Source organism: Aethalodelphis obliquidens, unplaced genomic scaffold (assembly GCF_003676395.1).
Source record: "Aethalodelphis obliquidens isolate GAN/ISIS:26980383/991018 unplaced genomic scaffold, ASM367639v1 scaffold4, whole genome shotgun sequence".
NCBI lineage: Eukaryota > Metazoa > Chordata > Mammalia > Artiodactyla > Delphinidae > Aethalodelphis > Aethalodelphis obliquidens.
This window is the reverse complement of record NW_020837948.1, coordinates 16,810,344-16,833,000: the sequence shown is the minus strand read 5'-3', so window position 1 is coordinate 16,833,000 and position 22,657 is coordinate 16,810,344. Positions and strand designations below refer to the sequence as shown.

Here is a 22,657-nt window from a genome sequence, read left to right as displayed (position 1 = left end):
TGGACAGAATCCAGGCCTCCCTCCACAGCTCAGAGTATTCTCTTAGATTCCCAAAAGTCCTCAGAGAAGAACCACTTCGTGCAGACCCTCTGAAACCACAAGCAAAATTGTGGGCCATTTGGAGTAAAGAACTCACCCACCAATAAATAGGTACATAGCATTTAGGCTTAGAACACTCACTCTCACCTCCTTATTTTGGTTCCAGAACTTATATGAATCCTTTTGGAACACATAGCAGTAGGATGAAGAATGACCAAGGGTCTAAATTTGGGGAACGTTTCATAATTTATATCCTGCTTTCACCCCAAGAATCAATGGTAGCCAGGGACTGTTGCAGAAGTTACAGACCTGAGTACACCCTCGTCTTAGCTCCTTTACTTTTTGGTTGTGCTCCATAGCAAAGAACAGACACAAACACATGCTTTGGGGTTAAATACTTCCCACCTGCTGTTGTTGCAGAAGAGGAGAGAGCGATGGGAGATGCCTAGTTAGAGGGCATGTCCTGAAACCTCACCCCTTTGATGGGGGATGGTGTAACCTCAGTGGGAAGGGAGTAGGAATCTGTAAACTGGTGGGCTGCAAGCTACCAAGAGTGTGGGGTCATCTTCGCAGTCAAGGGAGTGTCCCAGAGAGGAGGTGGTGTCATCAAGGCTGAGGGAGGAAGGGGCAGCCGGTCACATGAGGCCGCCGCACTGCAGGAGGAGGTGGTGCTTACCTTTCACCTCCCGTTACACTCCGTCTCAGCCAGGCACTCAGACGCAGACTATACAGTCTTCATCTAAACTTTGCAAGAAATGAGAAGAAAAACAAATAGTCTGCCTACTTCACCCTCCCTTTGCACCTTCCTTCTCCTCTTTCCAAATGACCAAGGGCAGCAGTGACTCTTAAAGAGCACGTTCCCGTGTGAAGCTGGTGCGTTATGTTGCTGTGTCACATGCCAGAAAGTACTGTCAAATGCCCGTGAGTGATGGTTGACTGGAATACTCAGCCTGTGGTGGGATGAACTCAACCATGGCTTATGTCCCATGGTCCAGTCAGTCCTGACCACTTCGTTCCTTCCTGTTCTTTCCCTAATCCACCTAACAAATCACCTAGGGAATCACCCAATAGGTATGAGTTTAAGTTTGCCCAGTATTAAGCCATTCATCCCTTCTTTCTCTGAGACGTCGTCGTAAGCTTTCAGAGTATACCCGTGCACGTGTGCACATATGCACGTACATCCCTTCTCTCCCTGGATTAGTTTGGAAGTTCGTTTAACACAAAGGATCCTGTCCTCCAATTCTCTTTTTCAGGGTGATGGCAAGTATCAAAATACTATCAAGGAGGTACCACCACACAGGGAATAAACCTGAGTGTCTGTCTGGGTTTGTTTTCTTTAGCTGTCTGCCTTCACTATTATTACTACTTGAATTAATTTTGAGCCAATATGTCATAACTTTCTTTTATCACTGACTGCTTTTCAATGGTAAGTATGAACCGTTTGTTTTATGATATGCGTTCTCTCTTAATTCGTCCCCTTTGAGCTTCGTCCTTAATTTGTCCCGGGCTTCCTTTGAGCATTACTTGAGTGGACCATGTCTGCCCGCATGGCCACGCTATTTTCAGTGTTTCAGATAGTCCCCATTTTAATTTATTTTAAAAGAGTTTTTAATAGTCCCCTCTTTTCATTTATTTTAAAACAGTTTCTAGCTCTAGCTGGAATTGCAGTGTCTCAACTCTTATTACAAACACACAGAAGCCCACGGGAATCGCCGACGTATACAGTAAGTTCCGCCCAGTGAAGCGAGTGTCCCCACTGAAACATCAGCCAGAGACTCTGGAGAACAATGAAAGTGATGACCAAAAGAACCAGAAGGCAGAGTACCAGAAAGGGGGTGATTCTGACCCAGGCCCCCAACCTGAGGAGCTCAGCCCCAGAGATGGAGAGAGCAGCCCTCCAAGTAAGAGCACGGAGCCCAGCCCCTTGCTGGGCGAACTGGAGCATTATGACCTCGACATGGATGAGATTCTGGATGTGCCTTACATTAAGTCCAGTCAACAGCTTGCCTCTTTTGCCAAGGTGACTTCAGAAAAAAGAATTTTGGGTTTATGCACAAGCATCAATGGCCTTTCTAGCAAAGCCTGTTCTACAGGAAATGCTGAGAACTCACTGTCCAACATGACACCATTTTGTGTTCTCTCTCCTGTGAAAAGCCCTCACTTGAGAAAAACATCCTCTGTCGTCCGTGACCAGCAGAAGCTCTCCACTGAAGAATCCGAGAGTTCTCCTCCTCTGGTTAAATGTGGCTCTGCATATGAGCCTGAAAACCAGAGTAAGGACTTCCCAAATAAGACCTTTAGTGAGCCTCATGGTCGGAAAGTTGACAAGGCCATGCCAGACTGCCAGCTCAGGGCCTTCCATCTGCAGTCCTCAGCACCAGACCCCAAACTAGAGGAGCAGGTCGGTGGCATGAACTGGACCAGCTCCCAAGGCCCAGAAGAAAGGAGTGAGTACCTGAAAAAAGTAAAAAGCATCCTGAACATCGTTAAAGAAGGGCAAATATCTCTCCTGGTAAGTATGGATTAATTCCGTATACACAATAACAATCTAGAGACTCCAGTTTTATCAGCTCCATTCATTAGTTACAGAACGATGATGGTTTTGTTCTAAGTTTTGTTCCATCTCTACTTGTGGCTTTGGTTGGGAGCTGTGACTTTTGAGTTTTAAAATTATAAGTTAGGTGGTTAGCACAAGGAAAAACAATTGGCTATAGAGGGGAGTGTTATTTCACTTGAACTTTGCCTGAATTCAACTGGAATAAGGACACAGAGTCTAAAACAAAAACAAAACGAAAAAAGCCCAGCACTTTCTTTCATATGAATCTTAATGTCTTTCTTTTTTGCTTTTCAAATGGTTCCCAACGCTCTCACTCAGTTATTTGTGGGGATGTCAGTTCCTTGCTGATGGGGGACCTGCCAGATACATGAACAGAGGGTCTTCTGTTTTATCCTGATCATTATTCAGAAGACTTGGACCAGGATGTTTGAAAGCATTTGCACATAGAAACTTACCCTAGAGCTTGACTGCCCTCTGACCCACATGGAGTTTTTTTTTAGTTCCAGGTCTGCATGTCTAGGGAGAATGAAGAAGCTTTTCCAAAGACTCTAGACACAGAGTTATATGATGTAAGAAAAGTCTGTTCTGCTTAGGCTCAGAGAAAACTAAACTGCAGTCACATTCCATCTGCCTACGTTGTTCTTTCCTGGCTTCCAGACTTGGATCAAACAGTAGTAAGCCTGAGCTGACACTGTGGTGTTAATTAAAGTCTCATTCAAGAAAATCATCACATCCTGGCAGTGTGATTCTACTTAGGGTAGAGCCGTGAGTAGATAAGTATAATGCGCTTGGTCTGTTATCACACATCTTAGTGTTATAATAGGATGATATGATTGAACAATTTTACAAAGTAAGGTAATATGTTTTGCATCTCCTGAAGATGTCTTTTCCATTTCTCCTGGCTCTTCCTCTCTATTTCTCCTTGGTTCATTCCTTTCTTTTGTCTTTCCCGTGTTTTTATGTTTCCCAAGTGATAAGACCTCTCCGTTTTACCCAGTCTTTATCAACGAGTTTATACTCAGGGGACTGAACTTCACTAGAGGTGAAGGAACCAAAGGCCAGGTAGGCTCCAGATGCCCCAGGAGTTTGTTTAGGGATGAAAGTGTCTAGAGGTACCCGTGGGAGCATTGTCTGCAGCACTCATCACGTAGCTTGCCGTCAAAGCCAGCTCTCCACAGTTCAAGGCAACGCAGATGGTTAAGACAGGTAGTTCATTCATTTAACGAACCTACAACAGGGAATAAAACACAGCCTGGCCCTCAGAACTTAGCAGGAGTAGAGGAGACAGACAGGGAAGCTGCCAGTTACCATTCAGTGTCATCGCAGTTGTTAGAAAGCCAGCTTGGAACCGCTACAGACTTGCTGACTCCTGTCTGTCACATGTCTCCCGTGAAGATAAGTCACTTGAGCATTCATGTTCTAAAGTGCAGTATAACAAAAATGTCATTGAAAATCATTAGAATTAATCGCAAGGAGTTCTGACTTATTAGAGCCCCGTGGCTGCCACCAGAGCTTCTGGAAGCTCATCTCTTCTTCCCAGTGCCCAGAGCAAGACCTCCATAGCATCTCCTTGTGATTTATTGACTTAAGTTTTCTCCCCTCACTCTGTGTTCAGCCACACCTAGCTGCCGACAATCTAGACAAAATTCACGATGAAAGCGGAAACAATCTCTTACACGTTGCCGCAGCGCAGGGACACGCAGAATGTCTGCAGCATCTCACGTCTTTGATGGGAGAAGATTGCCTCAACGAGCGAAATGTGGAGAAGTTGACTCCAGCGGGCCTGGCCATCAAGGTGACTGGTTGGGGGCCGGGCCCTCCACAGCTAAAAGTTGGGTTTCTGTCTTTGAAGATTCCTAGTAAGTTTCAGTGTTAGAATGGTGGGAGAGAAGAGTGATATACCAAGCAAACAGCAAATGAACCTATTGTATTTAAAAGGTTAATCATTTCAGTCACTAGCTGCTTTGAGATTTCGAGACTATATTCCAATTTAGGGTAAGCTTCAAATCAGCTAATAAAGAGAAAGGAAAATGATCTGTTGCCGTTCTGAGAATTTCTATTATTCTTAACCACCCCTGGATCTGTGTGAGACTGTTTCATTTTTTCCTAATGTGAGTATAATGAGCAAGACAAATGAGGAAAAGGTGTATTATAAAGGATGCTAGCACTCAGAAGTATTTCAGACAATAAAGTGGACTTCTAATGGATTACTTACATCTCAAGTTTAAATGTCTGCAGTATCAGGAGTTGTTTAGAATATCAGTGCCAAGTTTGCGTTTGGCTCTTGCAGAGTACAGTATGTTATCTGTCAAAAACTCCACATATTAATGCCGACTGGGATAGAGTTAAAACCTCGAAACTGTGGTACAGGAAAACATGGTCTTTTATAGCACTGCAGTGAGTGCCTCTGTAAAATATAACACATCACTAGAAGGTTAACTATTAAACTAAAATTACTTTTAAGATCTTTGGTAAATAAATGTGGAATTCAGTCACATTTATTAATAAGCCAGAAGTGAAGTTTAGGGAAATATAATACATCTTGTGCTTCTGCATATGTACTTTACTTTACTTAATAGTTACGTCTTCTAAAAGCTGAATAATCATAATTTTTATAAATGGAATTATACTGAAATTTACTAGGGGAACTTGCTAGTTAAAGAAGTCTGCTTGTGAATTCCCTGAAGAACGTGTTATATTTGAAAAACAAGCAGTTTCCTTCCCCAGTATACCTCTTATGCAAATCTGAATTTCTGTGTCTTCCATTTATTTATCATTCAGCAAAGATTAAAAAGTTGTTTTCTGTTTTATTTAATGTTACTCAGTGATTAGCTTTTTTGATCAAATAAGAAATCCATGACCCCAGCGAATATCATTTTCCTTTAGTTGTAAATGATGCTATGTCAGATTAAGAGGTGAACTGCAGGCAGCTATCAAGAAGAAAGAGAAATGAAATGTGAAGTCAAAGTCAAGCATGGTGGAGTTCAGCAATGTGTACGAGTCCACCAGGTACTGTGTTAAGCTGCTGGCAAAACAAATTTAAATGAGACATAGTCCCTTTTCTTAAGGAACCGATAGCCTGGTGGATAAGGCAGGTAAATTATCAGTAATACAAGTGCAGGATGGCGAATTCAGGATCTAGTCCCGTGTCGGAATCCTGTAGGAAGGCAGGAGTTGGGTTTGGTAATCAGTGGGCATGTGTCAGTTATGACTAAAATATTCTTGCAGTGCCAGTGATTGTTGACATTCGCCTTGCCGTTTTAGTATTTATAAAATACAGTTCTCATTAGTTTTCCTGATTAATGGTGCATTTGAATGTATTCTGACTACATAGTTGGATGAAATGTTTTTGTTAATTTATATGCCCGAGTGCTTGTTCTGATAGGGTAAGGATCTTCAGAGTAGGAAAGTACATAAGAAATTTAGTGGTCATTAAGCCAACCCTGGGTAAACTCCTTCTATGGTATCCATATTAAGTGTTAATTCATTCTTAAACTGCTCCAGTCAACATAGGATCCCCATCATACAATCAGCATGCAAACTTAAACAATAAAATTTTTTTTGCTTCAATGAAGAACATACATCAAGCCCACAGGACTCAAAAGCTCTTAGAGTTTTGCAGTCTCAGGCTTTTCATACTTTACTTCTGGACAATGATCTGAGAACTGGAAGTATTCTTTTACTCCTTTGTTTAGTCTAGAATTTACAAAAGCAGTAAATACAAATATTTTATAATATATGCCACCCTCTTTGGCTGTCTGTCCTGACACATGTCCTGCCTCGGTCCATTAGTGTATTGTGATGGACATTGATGAAATTGAGGGAGAGCTAAGAAGTCATCATTCTTCCATTTTAGGACCTTTTTTTGAACACTAGTAACTAACTGGTGGTATTTCACCTCCTTAAGCACAGTTCTGAGAACCCTGCTGTCATTAAAGAAAAGAAACTTGGTACAAATGGGCAGAAGTTGCTCAGATAATATGTGTTGGCTGACAGGAAGCAGAGTCAGAGACAAGGTATCAAATAAAAAGATTACATTAGAAAAGGGGCTCTGAAGTCATACCAAGGCTTAAGAACATCTCCCCACACTGTTAAACTCCTTAAATATGGAACATCATAAGTTCTTGCCAGCTACATGCAGACTTTATTGAGTGCTTTCTGGGGACCCAACACTAGATACTGTGGGAGTTCAACAGGCATTATTAAGTGCCCTTTGGCAACAGTTAAGCAAAATAATTGTAAAGAAAGATTTCTAAAAGGTGAGAACAGTCTGTTTTCTAAAATGGAGCCAGCACAAGAAATTACTTTAGAATCTAAACGGATTTGGAATGAAATAACCTTGATTCTCTTTTTATTTCTGAGTAAGCCCAAAGACAAAATGCTGGTCTGGTGAGAAAACATATAACCTACTGATATTCCTTTTTAACATACAGTGAGTGACCCAAGGCTCAGGGACTTCAGCAGGCAAAAATCTCCCACTAGAATCTACTAACATTTTTTGTTTTCTTGGTATTTCTAATAATGGCAAGTGATACTGCTTTCAAACTCATAGTAGTGATATAGTATTTCCTTTTCCCTCTCTAGCAACTTTTTATTTGTTTAAACATTTCCTTGAGTAACTAAACCTAACACACATCTAACAGAACATTCTCCCCAACAGCAGCAGAATATGCATTTTTCTCAAGTGCACATGAAATAGTCTCCATGATAGACCATATGTTAGGTCATAAGACAGATCTCAATAAATTTAAAAGGATTAAAATCATACAAAGTGTGTCCTTCCACCATAAAGAAATACAGTTAGGTATTAATAACAGAAGGGAATTTAAGATAGTCACAAGTGTATAGAATTACACCTCAAAATAATAATTGTATCAAAAGAGAAATTACAACAGAAATTGTAAGATATTTAGAGACGAATGAACATGCAACATACCAACATTTAAGCATGCAGCTAAAGCAATGCTTAGAGGGAAATTTATAGTTGTAAATGCATATGTTTAAAAAAGAAGGAGGAGGGGCTTCCCTGGTGGCACAGTGGTTGAGAGTCCACCTGACGATGCAGGGGACACGGGTTCGTGCCCCAGCCCGGGAGGATCCCGCATGCCACGGAGCGGCTGGGCCCGTGAGCCATGGCCGCTGAGCCTGCGCGTCCGGAGCCTGTGCTCCACAACGGGAGAGGCCACAGCAGTGAGAGGCCCACGTACTGCAAAAAAAATAAAAATAAAAATAAAAAATAAATTAAAAAAAGAAGGAGGAGGACGAGGAGGAGGAGGAAGATCTCAAATTATTGGCCTAATCTACCTCAAGAAACTAGAAAAATAAAGCAAACTAAATTCAAAGCAAGCAGAAGGAAGAAAATTTAAATTTTTTCAAGCAAAAATAAATGAAATAGAGAATAGAAAAATAATAGAGAAAATCAGCAAAACTAAATTTGGTCTCATAAAAAGATTTTAAAAAATTACCAAGCCTTTAGTTAGACTGACCAAAAAAGAGAGAGAGAGAAAGAAAGAGAAGACTCAAATTACTAAAATCAGAACTATTGCCTCATATTTTTGTGTTCTGTGTAAATATCCATTGATGTAAATTGTCTTGCCTCATAGACGCTCAGTATCGTTCCTACGCCTTTCTTTATTCAGAGGGAATGAAGCATGTTGTGTCAGTGGGGTTTTCTAAATTCTCCTAAGAAACACTGCATGCTCAAATTGTGTAATTTAAGGAACGTCTGTAATGAATTTTGATATACAAAAGGAGGGTGGGTGGATAGGGTGTAGGGAGCCCGTGAAGGAAAGTGCAGTATATTGGGGTCAGTAACAACCAGAGCACAGTTACCAACCCAGAGCCTGAAAGGGCAGGGGAAGGACCTTGAGATAGAGAGGGTTGAGTAGAACTGCTGACTTTTGACCTTTGACTGGTGGCAGGACTCAGCCGACCAGTGGCACCTCCATAAAGGGGGAGTTGAGAACAAGGGGGACCTCAAACTCACTCTCTTTTCCTGGTCTCCTGTTACTGCTTTCCATTAGCCAAACCCAGTCAGAAGCCAGGGGGCAAGGGAGCCAACACATACAGATCAGCCTCCCTGGGCAGAAAGGAGGGCAGAAACAGGAGGAGATAGATCTGAATGGGGCACCTGGAAGCTGTTCAGCACACACCTGATCATGCTAGATGCCCCAATCAGAGAGAACTATTCTGCGTGTGAATAACTGGAAGTTGACTACTTGAAATTCCATTATCCAAATAGGAGTAAATGAAGAATGAGCAGATTACCCGCCCTGTCTTGTTTTTAGAATAGGCTTCCCTGACTTCATGCCCACAGTAGTTCTTTTCTCCTGTGCTAAGGTCCCACACCATGCAAACCAGGAATGCAGTTGAATGTCTCATTTGTCTTATGGAGTTATTGTGAGGATCTAAGAGAGCATTCTAATACAGTGTAAGGTGACGTATTATGTGCTTAGTAAGCTGACATGCATCGCCTCATTTGATCTTTACAGTAACTCCATGAGGTAGCTGCTACTAACCCCTGCTATTTCATAGATGAGAAAATTGAGTATCAGAGAGATGAGGTAAGTTGTTCAAAGTCTCGTAACTAAGTGGTGGATTAAGGGTTTAAATCCATTCCAAAGTCTGGGTCTTAATCACTAGGTTACATACGTCACGACTGCCTTCCTGGTTTGCACAGTGTGGGATCCGAGCACAGGAGAACAGGGCTACTGTGGGCTGGAAATCGGAGAAGGCTTCAGTGAAAGTAGCATTTGAGCCAGTGTAACGGGATTATTTTCCTTTTCTTTATCTTGGACTCCTAACATGCTAACTTATCAAGAGAAAAAGCAGAGTTAATGGATAAACAAATCGTGGTATATTTATACAATGGAATACTTCTCAGCAATAAAAAGGAATAAACTAACTCCAAGCACTAGCTTGGGTGAATCTCAGAAGGATTATGTTGGGTGAAAGAAGCCAGATGCAAAAGAGTACATACTCTATTCTGCTGTGATAGGAATCATAGTGGTCGCCTGGGCAAAGGGGAGGGGTATGAGAGCAAAGGAGTACTAGAAACGTGGGCGTGCGGTGGAAATGTTCTACATCTTGACTGGAGTTGTAGTTAACAAGAGAATATATTTGTCAAAATTCATGAAACTGTACTTTAAAAAGAGTATATTTTATAGTTCGCAAATTATACCTCAATAAGTTGATTTTAAAATAACTGATGAAATTATGAAAATGTATTAAGTAAAAATTATGCAGTTGATTTAGAGTCAAAATTACTGTTCAGAAATATAATAGGTGATATACATTTATTGTAAATGAATTAAGCCAGATATAAAAGCCAAAATTCATGTGATTTTTTTCCCTTGGTAAAATTACCACCTGTGAGGTATTTTTTCAAACCTGAATTACCTTAAATTTCTTTTTTTTTTCTTTTTAATCTAGAATGGTCAGTTGGAGTGCGTACGCTGGATGGTGAGTGAAACAGAAGCCATTGCTGAATTGAGTTGTTCTAAGGATTTTCCAAGCCTTATTCATTACGCAGGTTGCTTTGGCCAGGTATGAAGAAATTTTTAATTATCTTCTATTTGCATGCTATGTAATCTATCTCTCTTTAAATTTTTAGTCCATCAAACTCCAAACATAAAAAATCATCAAAAATGTATTCAAAGATTTATAAGCAGTGATATTCATTGCAGTATTTTTTATATGAAAGAAATGTTTTAAAAAACCTAAATATTCCAGATAGGATATTGGATAAATGATGAAGCAACATCCATATGATGGAATTTTACAGAAAAATATTCATTATATAATATTGAATTAAAATGTATGATACAGAACTGTTCCTGTAATTTGGTACCAACTTTGAATTTTGGAGAGAGAGAAAGAGAAATAGATAATAAAACTAGAAATGACTATGTCACAACTTGTTTTTATAGTAATTATCACTCAGCGTAGAATTATAAGTGGCTTTTATTTTCTTTCTTATATTTTTCACTTTTTTCCAAATTTCCTACAATAAACAAATTTAACTTTTGTCAAAAGGAAAAATGATACATTTTCTTGAAACCAAAATTAAGAAGAAAATCTTTGGTATGGCATTAATCGAGGAAATCTCCGTCCATTAAAGATAAGCAATCACACTAACTAAATGAGTCTCAGTTACAACCAGTTTCTGCGTTAGGGAATCCCAGTGTGAGTAACTGATGTACACAAATCACAGTCCAGTGTATGCAGTAAAAAATCATCACTAACTCCCTTTGAGAAGGGTGAGTATAAATTATCTTTTTAAAAAACATTGGAACCACAAAATGCCAATCTCCATCTTAAAAAAATATAAATAAAGTCAGCACTGTATTAAAATAGATTTAATCACATTTGTTTGTGGCAAAGAAAATTGCTTCTCATGCATATAACCTTATCCCTTTGGCTTCATACACTTTCCCAGTGGCAGTAAATTGTGGTATTGTCAACAAGAGATTATGCTTTTTCAAGCATGACAATCTCAAATTTTAAAAATAGACTCCTAGAATATTACCACAGCCTTTCTTCAGGGGGAGTCATGTTAGGTGATAGTTTATTTTGTGCCATGGTAACTTCAATTAATATATATGTAATGTTTCCTATATGTGCCAAGCACCATGCCGTTGGATTTTGTGTACATTATCTGCCTTATGCCTTAAAACGACCTTATTGGATTCTGTTGTTTTTATCCCCATTCTATAGATGAGGAGACTGAAAAAAGAAATCTTAAGTGGCTTGCATGTGGTCTAATGGCTAGTAAGAGCAAAGGCTGGATCTCAACTCAGGTCCTTTGGCTTTGGGACCAGATTCTGGTTTTCCTCCATTTGTGTAGATAATTTGTATAGCTTGTTTACAGTGGCACGGATACAGCTGCAGAAGTCCTTTTTTACAATTTTATCTCTCAATACGTTGTGATATTTGGAGTGTCTTAACACAGCTCGTATGAAATTCATGGAATGAAGAAAGGAGCAGGAAGAACATTTAAAATTTGTAAAAGCCAATGTCTTTGAAATAATGACTCCGTTTTCTTTGTGTATTGCATTTATGAGCACCAGTCATGGTGCTCTACAAACAAACATAAGAATGAATAAGATTTGTTAAGATGCCCTTTTTTTGCTTAGACTGGCAAAGGGGAGAATAGTATTTTCAAATGACCAAAAGAATCATTAAGACAATAGTCTTCATAAATCATTCTCAGTATAAAACAAAATTTTATTTCTTCTCAAATTGTCTGAGTAATTGTTTCATACCCCTGATTTCACTTGCTTATGTAAAGCCTAAAGAGGAATTTCAGATATCAGTGAAAAGGCTGACTGCACTTTTGGAAGAGCTTGCCAAAGAAAAGGAGGAAAGGATTGCACTGCTGTTCTGAGACTTTAAGTCAATAATTGGGCATCCGGCCTTCTTTGTCCTGAGCAGTGTTGCTTATATGTGCCAGTTTCTCTCTTCAGCTCTCACAGCAGGCTTCTCATAATTTTGAAGCTATTGGGACAGAACAAAAGAAAGTGCCATTCCTGGGACGGGCTGGGTGATAGTGTAGTTTGCTTGGCTGGACTAGAGGAAAATATGGAAATTAGTGACCTATGTGAAGAGCCATGTCAAACATTTGCTTCATGTTAGTATCAGTCTTCAGATTGTTATTTCAAGCTGATAAGCATTTTTAATGACCTCAAGTACAGCAAGGCATTCCAGCAGTGCCTTCAGGAGAGCATTCCTAACTACGTAGAAAACGTAGAAGCCCATTAGGACTGCAAATTCTGCCCAGCCATCCTACATCCACCGCGACCACTTATGTAACAGATAACCTGTGGAGATGCTGAACTTGGAACCATTACAAGGCTAATATTTTCACAAGGAAGACTGTTATTGAACAGTTTTCTAATGGATTCAGCACATGCAGGTTTTTCTACATCAAGCAGGCACTTGAGTGTGTTCTGGTTTTGTTTCTTCAGTAAATACCCTTGGAAAGGACAGTACAGAGGAAAATTCCTCTCTGGGTTTATTTTAGTTGCCCTCTGCCCCTCCTATAGATTCTTAAAGAATGAGCTCCATTTGACTCGCAATTTGTGTCCTTTTACTGGTTAAAATTACCTTTAAGGGCTCCAGAACCGCAGGGTAGCCAGCAGTTTTTAGTGGTCTTCTGGAGTGGTAGATCTTTGGGTGATAGGAATTGATTTTCTTCCTCTTGACACACCAGGTCTCGGAGGGGGCAGCTATTTCATTCCCTGATTGTACCTAGCAGAACCGGCCACAGGGAGCATGAAGGTTAAGGCATGAGGGACGCTCAGGGAATGAGCAGGGGCGTCCTCGGATGGGCCTGCTTTGCTGTCCCTTGAGAGAGATGCTTGCTGGCGAAACAATTGAGACAGAATTGTCTCAAGTCAAAGTCACCGCCTGTGTAACTTGGGCAGTTTTATTCGAACATGAAGGTTCAGATGGTCTCGTCCAGGATCCCAGCAAAGCTCTTGCCCTCAGGTGCTTGGGGGCTCCGGCCTGTTTCGCATTGGTCACTGGTTCAGTGGGCTCTCTGATACTTTCAACATCAAACTTATCATTTTGTTTCTGAATCTTTCATGTGACTTTTGGTCAAGGAGTTTTGCTACAGAAACAACAGGAATCATAGCATTAAGCATTTACCAAGAAAGAGCACATTTGCCTACGCTATGTTCATTCTCCATTTTAAATGTTTGCCCTGACACAGATCAAAAAAAAACCAAAAAGCACTTTTTCAAAAAAGAAAAAGCTCAGCGGTTCCTACGAATGGTCATGAATAGGCATGCTGGTGAGGGGGTTCCTTCCACAGGCTGTGTTATCGTTTTTCCACGGTTTACTTTAAAAAGGGGAAATATTCTGTTGACTTTATTGTTTCATTGTCATGGGGTAGAAAAAAGTAAACAACACTGAAAGGGTTATGATTGCAGATGAAAGCAAACTGAAAAATCTTTGAATGGCACAAGCATTCATCTGTTCTCCAAGGACCTTTGAAAAAGCTTAACCAACACAGAGCTCCACAACCCACAGACTGACAGTTAATGTGATTTCTGTGACCCAAGGGTTGGAAAGGGAGTGTGTCCTTTATGGAGTCAGGGGTCATGGGGCAATGAGCCATGGTGGATATTCATATTCAGAAGACAGAGAACATTAGCTCCTGAGTCTGAGTTTAAATCCTAGCCCTTGCATACGTTTACATTTTTTAAAAAAAGAAAAGGTCTCCCTGGACCTCAGTTTCCTCATCTTTAAAATGGAGATAATAGAACCTTCTGTACAGGGTTACTCTGAGGTCCAAATGAGAAAAGCCACATGAAGCACTGCCCACTGCCAGCACATATTAGACACTAGGTAAATGTTGGCTATTATGGTTATTGGATACCTTCCACTTTATTATTTTTATAAATATTATTTAATATATTTATTTCACTATGAGTGAAGTATCAGAGAAATTGGACAAAGAATTATTTAGGCCTTAACCTATTTAATCAATTCTTAGATGTATTTTTTTTTCACATTTTACTATCTCTAGATTCTACATTTATCTTACAGTAAATGACAATATGAGATTATTGCTGGCCATCCTTTTACATTTGAACGTGTCAAAAACTGGAGTGAATCTTATAATTGATGGCACGTTAGAGTTGATAACCTATGATCACAGACAAAGCTGCTTCCTTTTGAACTTATGGCTGTAACAAAACTGTAGACATTTTATTGATACCAGTAATAAACCGGTGGCATAGTTTTCAATTACATTTTTAATTGGACTGTCCAGCAAATCTCATAAATTACATGCATTAATTGCGGCTTTAAATAAATTGCATTGCCTTTAAGAACGTGCAAAATACAACATTAAAACAGGTCACCAAAAGAGCAGAAAATCTCAAGAGGAGGAAACAAGTACATGAAGTAGGTTTCAAGTCGTTAGATGTAAGTTGAATGGGTAGGTGGGTGCGTGGGTGATTGGGTGGAACGTCAGTTGCAGAGGCATTCTGTAAAACAGAAATAATACAGAAGAGCCAGCCCATCCGTGGGACTGCATTGGATGTTCTCTGAAAGCAATGCCTATGGGAAAATGAAGATCTGAAGTTACATTCTTCCTTTAACATCTTCCTGATACACACACACACACACACATACACACACATACACACCACGCACACACTGGTGGGGGGCAGAGGAGAGAACCCGCGGAATGTCTAAAAGATAAAAGAAGAGGTGGGCATCGTTGCATATATATCTATAACATGTATGCATTTACAAGGGCCTTCTTAGTTGGAGAAAATAGCTGTATTTGTTCTGTTCTCCTTACAAGATATTTGTCAAATAAGTCACTGTTTAAATTGTAGGACTGTGGATCTCTGCTGGAATGTTCTCCAGAATCAGAGCAGAAAGCATTTCTCAGAGACTGGATGCTAAACATGCTTTTACCCAAACCAAGGGATTCTAGCCATCTCCATGTCCCTCTCAGAAATCCTAAGTGGACAGCCAGCCCATCCCTTTGAGCAGTGCTTCTGTGCACCGTATCGTAGGGGAGATTGTCATTTCCATCGATTTCTCAGTGAACAGGCCAGTTGCATAGCTTCTTATTAAAGTAAATTGTCCACTGCAGAACACAAAACTGAATTGGAGGGGCTGGGCAAAGACGTGCCTTGTTCTGAACAATAGGATAAACATTCTTCCTTTATGTAAGTCTTGCATGTTGAATTGGGTAAGAGCCTTAATTATAGGAAAGAATTATCCATGACATCGTAAGAAAAGCAGGCAGGTTGTCATAACAGTATGGACTGCACCTGACTGGGAGAGTCAGGGGCCAAGGCAACTCCTGCCTCACACAGACCTTGCCCTGTTCTCCCAGGTCATCAAGCCCCTGCAAAGTCCAGGTCTCTAGATTCTTCCCAGATTTCTACAAAGGGAAAATTCCTAGTCTTAGGAATAGTATTCTATTTCCTATAACTCCATTACTGTAAGTTATTCAGTTATATTCAGTTATTCGAAACACTGAATTATAATAAAGGGCATTTTCTATGCATGTGGAATAGACATATCCACTATAATATTTAATTGAGTCTGAAAAACATGAAAGTATGCCTGACAAGAAGGTACATATAAAACGTTTCTGAGTATCTTGAACTCCTCTGAACTTTACTTGCTAAAGAGAGAAGCTGCTAGAGTATCAGAGAATATCCAGTTGTCTTCTTCAGTTTTCTGATTTGTAAAATAATTGAATTGGATCATTCCCTAAAATCTCTGCCACTTCGCATTTTTAACATTTAATATCATGGGGGTCACCACAAACTTGACAATGACATTGAAGATGGCAGCACTGTCCTTTTCACCAGTAGGGGCCCAGCAACCTGCCCGCTTGATGTTTCTGTGTCTTAGGCATTGACTTCTAACCAGTTGGTCATGTCATTGATCTTGAGGTACACCCACTCATCCAGATCTTTTCAGGAGTTAAGATCACATGGTTCGATCATCTGTCTCCAGATAAAAATATTTCGGTTTTTTCCCTACCTAATTAGGAAAAATAAAGGAAGTTGTTGTACCTTATGCATTCGAAACGTCACCTGCTCTGGTCCAAATGTCACTCCCAGCTTCCTCCAAGTTTGTCTCTGAAGAAGAGGATTAAGCACATCAGCCTATCTTATCGTACTCCTACCTCCCAACCCTAGCCTCCAGGCTTTGCTCCACCTCATTCTCTAGGGACGTGGAGGGTTTCACTTCCTACAAGGTCTGTCTGCTTTTGCAGCTAACACTCACCATGCTTTCCCGGGGTGCATTCTTGGTCGGTTGTAGGTATTGATTACATTTTCTCTCCTTGCTCTTTAGAGGGGTTACTCCCTGCTTGCTCGTGTAAAAAAAGGTGTGGTACAAATATTCAGTCTCTCCCTGATGTCACTGATGCCTTTATAAACAGTGCCCTGTTCCCCACATGAGGGGAGAAACATGAAAGGAGCTGGCTATTTTTATCCAGCATTCCTTTAGCAGATTAGTTGGCATGTTCAGAAGGTGAAGGCAAATTTAATCCAGAAAAATATAAAAGTTCATGACCAGTCCAAGCAAATAACTGGAAAAGAAAATCCTTTAAAAGGCTAAGGAGAGGTTCAAGGCTATTTCAAACGCATGATCATCTTTTTAAATGTCAAATTCCACCCACTAAACTTCATGCTGTTGTTTTTACCACTCTCATATTTTTTTAACATTATGTTTAATTTTTCTATTTTAAAACAGTGAATTCCCATCCCCGTGCTTTCTCCTGAGGCCAAACGTAACATGTAAATACCACAAAAGACTCAGTGGGTAAAATGCAAACAGATTATGACAACACACACTGACTGTTCTGTGTCTTTGCTTTTGAAAGGTTGTGTTCAAAGCTTTGGGTCCCCTTCCTTTAACATAGAAGAAGAGAAAGATTTATCTGTTAAAACAAACAAAAAAAACCACCAACATTTGGTCAGAAAAATCAAGAGGGTCCCGGTTTTATTTCAGTGTGGTTATCTTATACTTAGCAATTTAAGATGTTGCCTCTTTTTTGTAAGCCTATTGATTGTACGGTATGGGATTAGGAAGGCATGGTTGAAGCATGATAAACTTAAAGTAGAAGCTAGGTATCTCAACAGTCCAAGGTTTTACAATAATATTCTTGAAGCCTCCAGATAATATAACAAAGTAACAAAAACATTGCCTTGGACTCAAAAGACTGGACTGGTTCCAACGTTGACTGTCTCACTGTGTGACTGAGGAGGTACTCAAACTTTCTGTGAATCAGTTTTCCCACCTGTAGAATAAGTAAGCAAAACAAGAGCGTTTCTGAGATAACTTTCTGCTCTTCAAATTCTCAGAGCATTCTTCTTTCATTAACTTTAGTCAGAGATGCAAGAATTTTCAGTTCATACTGAATGGAAATGCCCTCCTCGTAAGGTAAGCTTGGCTATATCTAAGCTTCACATGTTGGAGTTTTGTTTTCCTCTGTCCTTATATTAGACTTCACTATGTGACAGTCTATTAATTCCAGCCTGTCCTTGTGTTTAATAGGAAAAGATTCTGCTGTGGCTTCTTCAGTTCATGCAAGAGCAGGGCATCTCACTGGATGAAGTAGACCAGGAAGGCAACAGCGCCGTTCATGTGGCTTCCCAGCATGGCTACCTCGGGTGCATACAGGTACACAGGCCCTGCTGCTCTGGAGAGAGAAATGAGTGCATCAAGTAATAAAACAAAACATGGGAATTTTGTTCACTGGGAGAATGTCTGGATTAAATCAGCTTTTCCTCTTATAGTGGATCATGAGGAGTCAAATTGATGCATTTGTATTTCCAGAAATGCACACAAACACTGGCATCAGTAGCTGTCTGGGTTTCTCCTGGAGTGTCACAGGATGTTGAAGGGGACACTTCTTGCCCGTGCAGCATTACCTTAAAACGCCAATGCTGAGGACAGTGAAGTACCCCATGTTCTCAAGACAGCAGGAAACCACTACCAGACTGACATCGCTGAGTCCGTCACATGGAGGGTGCGCCCTTCCTGCTGTCATTAGCACACTTCCCCTTCCCAAATGTCTGAAACACAGGACCGAATTTTTAAGAAAGAATGAGAAGAATTCCTCAGAGTAGCAAGCAGGAGGCTTGGGAGAGAGAGTGGTGTGGTTTTCTTCTCCCGTTCTTTGTAGTAGGACTGAGCTTCCCCAAAGCATTCAAAAAGTCCCAGAACTGATTACAGGAGGCCCTAGATATTGGTCCCCTCTGCCCGTGGGCAGGCTCAGCAGGGCCTCAGTTGGCCAGCCGCTCCACCCAAGAGCCTCCGGTGGCCTCATCCTTTTAGCCCAACATACCTTGGGAATATTACCATGTCCTTTGTGTGCAGTGATGTAGAGAGGTTGGGGAGCAGAGCCACAGGAGGTGGGGAGGCCCTTCCCCCTGCCCCAGGCCACCTGGAGGTACATCCAGGAGGGCTGCTTAGAGAGCACAGGGTTCCTACAGGAAGAGGGGTTGGCCTCTCGTCCCACAGCTGAATGCAGAGCTGCACAAAGCTGAGCCACACCCAGTGCCGCCATCCTAACAGCACATAGTGGGAGGCCCTGCGAGAGTCCTCAGAAGCTTGGGGCACACATGAACGTGAAAACTGGGTATCTATTATATACAATAGTTTACATCTGCTAATCCCAAACTCCCAGTCCTTCCTTCTCCCACCCCCTGTATAGCACAGGGAAATAGTCAATATCCTGTGATAAACCATAATGGGAAAGAATATTAACCAAAAAATGTCTCTGTGTATAACTGAGTCACTTTGCCGTACAGCAGAGATTAGTACAGCATTGTAAATCAGCTATACTTCAATTAAAAAGAATTTTTTTTAAACTGGATAGGCTTTTTTACCTAGAAAATATAAGGCCCTGACTGACAAAACGAAGAGAGAAGAGAGCTGAAGAGAAGGAGGGAGAGTGACAGTGTGAGGAGAGGAAAAGCTTTGAATTGGAAACAGAGTTTAGAATTGACCTGGAATTTAATTTATGAACATAAATCATAATTACCAGAGTCCAACCAGTCACACCATTCTCATCATTGAAAATGACCCAACATCTATGGATTTGTTCCCACATCTGCCTGAGATGTAGGAAAGGGCGATTGACAACGTATGGCTGAAGGCCATGATTAAAGAAAATACTTTTACCTCACCAGATTTATACAGTTCAAAGTATGTGTATGTAAGAACTCTAAGAAAACAACACTCTTTTTCAGCCTTATTAGGTATTGTTTCTTTTATTCCAAACTCAATGGGTACTTACTGAGGTCCTACTGTGAGCAAGGTAGACTGTATCTCAGAGAGAAAACTGGGACGTGAGAACTTGCTCGGGAAGGTAGAGAGGACTCAGGGAATTCAGACAATGTGGAAAAGCAGTAAACGTAAGAGGCAAGAGATTCATAAAACCGGAAAGCAGAGGTCACAGCGAAAAGCCCTCTGCAGAGTCTCCTCACATGCAACCACTCTGTGGAAAGCCACGCTGATAGGAAATATTTCAAGTGTCTGGGAAGTTTCCCCACTGTTGTTGGCGAAGCGTGCATCTTCTAATTTAAGACACCAAGTTGTAAAAGGAGTGATGAGAAAAGAGAGAAATTTAAATTTTTACCAGGATCTGCAGAAAGATGAAAGGAGTAGCATTACTTTTTGTGGAGGAAAAATAATTAAATGAAGACTGAAAACTTCATTTTTCCATGTGACAAAACACTCTATATTTAATAGTATTGAAGTAGACTGTTTTTATCAGCCAGTAAATGACTGCAACCCAAAGAAAACCAGCTGATATCACTAATTCTGTTTGAGATCTTACTTATTTTCCTTCTTAATATGTGAGGAGAGGCAGTCTGTCTTTTCAGAGTGTTCGTCTCTCCACTTAACACAAATGATATTTTTGGCACTAGACACCATGGATGTGGAAACTTGAATAATCTTGGAAGCGGGTCTATCCACTGGGTGTGAGAATAAAAAAAAAAATAGGTACAAAGAGATTGAAAGTAGAAAAGGGGGTGAGCGAGGACCTTTATGAAGTGAAGAGGGGAACTGAGTATGGAAAACATTGGAAAGGTAACTGCAGAGGCCAGAGTCAAGGGGAGCGATAGTAGTGCGTTTATGCTGAGTCTCTGAGAGCTCAGGGTGAGGTGATCTCTGCGACACCCTGTGACGTGGGTGGCAGTGGCCTTATAGCACCTTTTGTGGTGAGTGATCCTAAACCGAGAGGAAAATGAAGCTCCTTAATGACTTCTGAGTCTAAGGAGTCTAGGAATTTAAAAATCACAAGTATTTCTTGTGGAAAAAACATTTTCTATTACTAAAATAAATCCAGAGGTCTACGGACTGATCTTGATAGCGTCAAAAAATACGGCAGACTCTGACAGTTGATTAATGTGGGTGTAACAGCTTTCTGTGGGGTCTGTTGTCATCACAGCATAAAAACAAGAGAGTTTTGATTTTTTTTAAAATTAACCATGTCCGGGAATTCCCCGGCGGTCTAATGGTTAGGACTCCGGGCTTTCATTGCCAAGGGCAAGGATTCAGCCCCCGGTCAGGGAACTAAGATCCCACAAGCCGAGGTGCAGACAAAAAAAAAAAAAAAAAATTAACGATGTCAACCGTGCTCCATCAAATCTCTCTCCCCTCTACTAATGGTACCCTGGCCAGATTCCTTAACTTTTTGCTTTTGTTTGACTATTAACAAATTTACGTCAAACCAGTTTAAAAATCTCAGTCTTATTTCTGGTTCAAAGCATTCTCCTCCCCAACCCAGATCAGACTCAGGGTGAGAGGGACTTGGTACGGGACGGAGGCATGACTGGTTTTTTACACACCACCTTAGCTCCTATTCCCCTCTCTCTTCTGGGCTCCGGTGTTGGGGACAAAGGGGAGGTATGGAGAGAAAAAGTCAACTGTCTCTTTGCTTTACTGCCAGAGGTCGTGGCATCTCCCTGAAAGTTGTCCTGCTTCTTTAGCTCACTATGGTTGGCCACTGATGCCCTCTGGGGAAGCCTTCAGAGGCTGAATCTCTGGTGGGCACGGTGGGTGGGGACTTCAGAGGGTCCTCTAGAGCCTTCCCACTGATACCTGAGACAGGAGATCTGGCCCCGACCTCACACCCTTCTCCGCCATACAGTCCCCTCCACCTGTGTTGCACCCCACCGCCTCCTGTTGCTAAAGAGCCCTCTCCTTTTTTTTCTTTTTAATTTTTTAATTTATTTTATTTATTTATTCTTTTGGTTGCATTGGGTCTTCGTTCCTGTGCACGGGCTTTCTCTAGTTGCATCGAGCGGGGGCTACTCTTCATTGTGGTGCGCAGGCTTCTCATTGTGGTGGCTTCTTTTGTTGCGGAGCATGGGCTCCAGGTGTGCGGGCTTCAGTAGTTGGGGCACGTGGACTCAGTAGTTGTGGCTTGCGAGTTCTAGAGCACAGACTCCGTAGTTGTGGTGCACGGCCTTAGTCGCTCTGCAGCATGTGGGATCTTCCCGGACCAGGCAGTCGAACCCATGCCCCCTGCATTGGCAGGCAGATTCTTAACCACTGCGCCACCAGGGAAGTCACCCGAGAACCCTCTCCTTTTTAATTGGGTGATAACAAGCTCACAGCAAGCTCCCTTCTACAACGTCTGCTCAATATATGGGACATACCCTTGCCATGGCACGTGGTGGGAATGTGGGCCCTGCCATGACAATTCTCTCCTGTTCTTTTTATTCCTGATTGGGTAGGTTCAGCAACAGATCGTGTGCACTGCCCAAGTAAATAGGAAAAAGTAAACAAAATTCCTTCTTTTTCTTATGGGCATCCCCAACTTCAAGGGCCCACCCACTGAAAGGGACAAAGCCTCTCACCACAGACACTGCCCTGCACACCTCCTAGAGGAAAGGACTCTAAGGAAGAAGGAGCCTCCACCCCTTCCCAGTCTCCTTCCGAGGCTGTTGTGAGATTGATAGTAGTGGGATTCGTTGGCTGCATCGTTGTAGGCTCCAAAACGAGGCATCTGACACTGACCACTGAAAGCTCACCAGAGGCTGTCCTTTGTGTGTGATGGTACTCCTCAACCCAACCGTGTCCCGCTCTGGGCTCTGGTGACTGGTTTTGGAACAACAGGAAAAGTTCCATTCAACCTTCTGTTACAGTCATTAAAAAATACGGATGTTCACGGATGGACCTAGAGAATATCATACTAAGTAAGTCAGACAGAGAAAGACAACTACTATATGGTATCACTCGTATGTGGAATGTGAAAAATAATACAAATGAATCTATATACAAAACAGAAACAGACTCACAGACATAGCAAACAAATTTATGGTTACCAAAGGGGAGAGGGAGGCAGGGGGAGGAATAAATTAGGAGCATGGGGTTAACAGATACTAACTACATCAAATAGATAAACAACAAAGACCTGCTGTATAGCATGGGGAACTATATTCAGTATCTTGTAATAACCTGTGATGAAAAAGATCTGAAAAAAATGTATATAAATATAACTGAATCACTTTGCTGCACACCTGAAACTAGCAATATTATAAATCAGCTGTACTTCAA

General features: G+C 41.2%; 1 protein-coding gene across 1 annotated transcript in view; it reads left to right on the top strand.

Annotated features, from left to right (window-relative positions):
- The window catches only part of SNCAIP (synuclein alpha interacting protein), a 74,620-nt gene that overhangs the window by 32,084 nt on the left and 19,879 nt on the right, over window positions 1-22,657 (top strand). Inside the window, exons 3-6 of the mRNA XM_027099334.1 lie at window positions 1,683-2,551; window positions 4,212-4,391; window positions 10,028-10,141; window positions 17,639-17,764. Coding sequence (XP_026955135.1) covers window positions 1,683-2,551; window positions 4,212-4,391; window positions 10,028-10,141; window positions 17,639-17,764 — 1,289 coding nt within the window. The remainder of the gene's footprint in view (window positions 1-1,682; window positions 2,552-4,211; window positions 4,392-10,027; window positions 10,142-17,638; window positions 17,765-22,657) is intronic.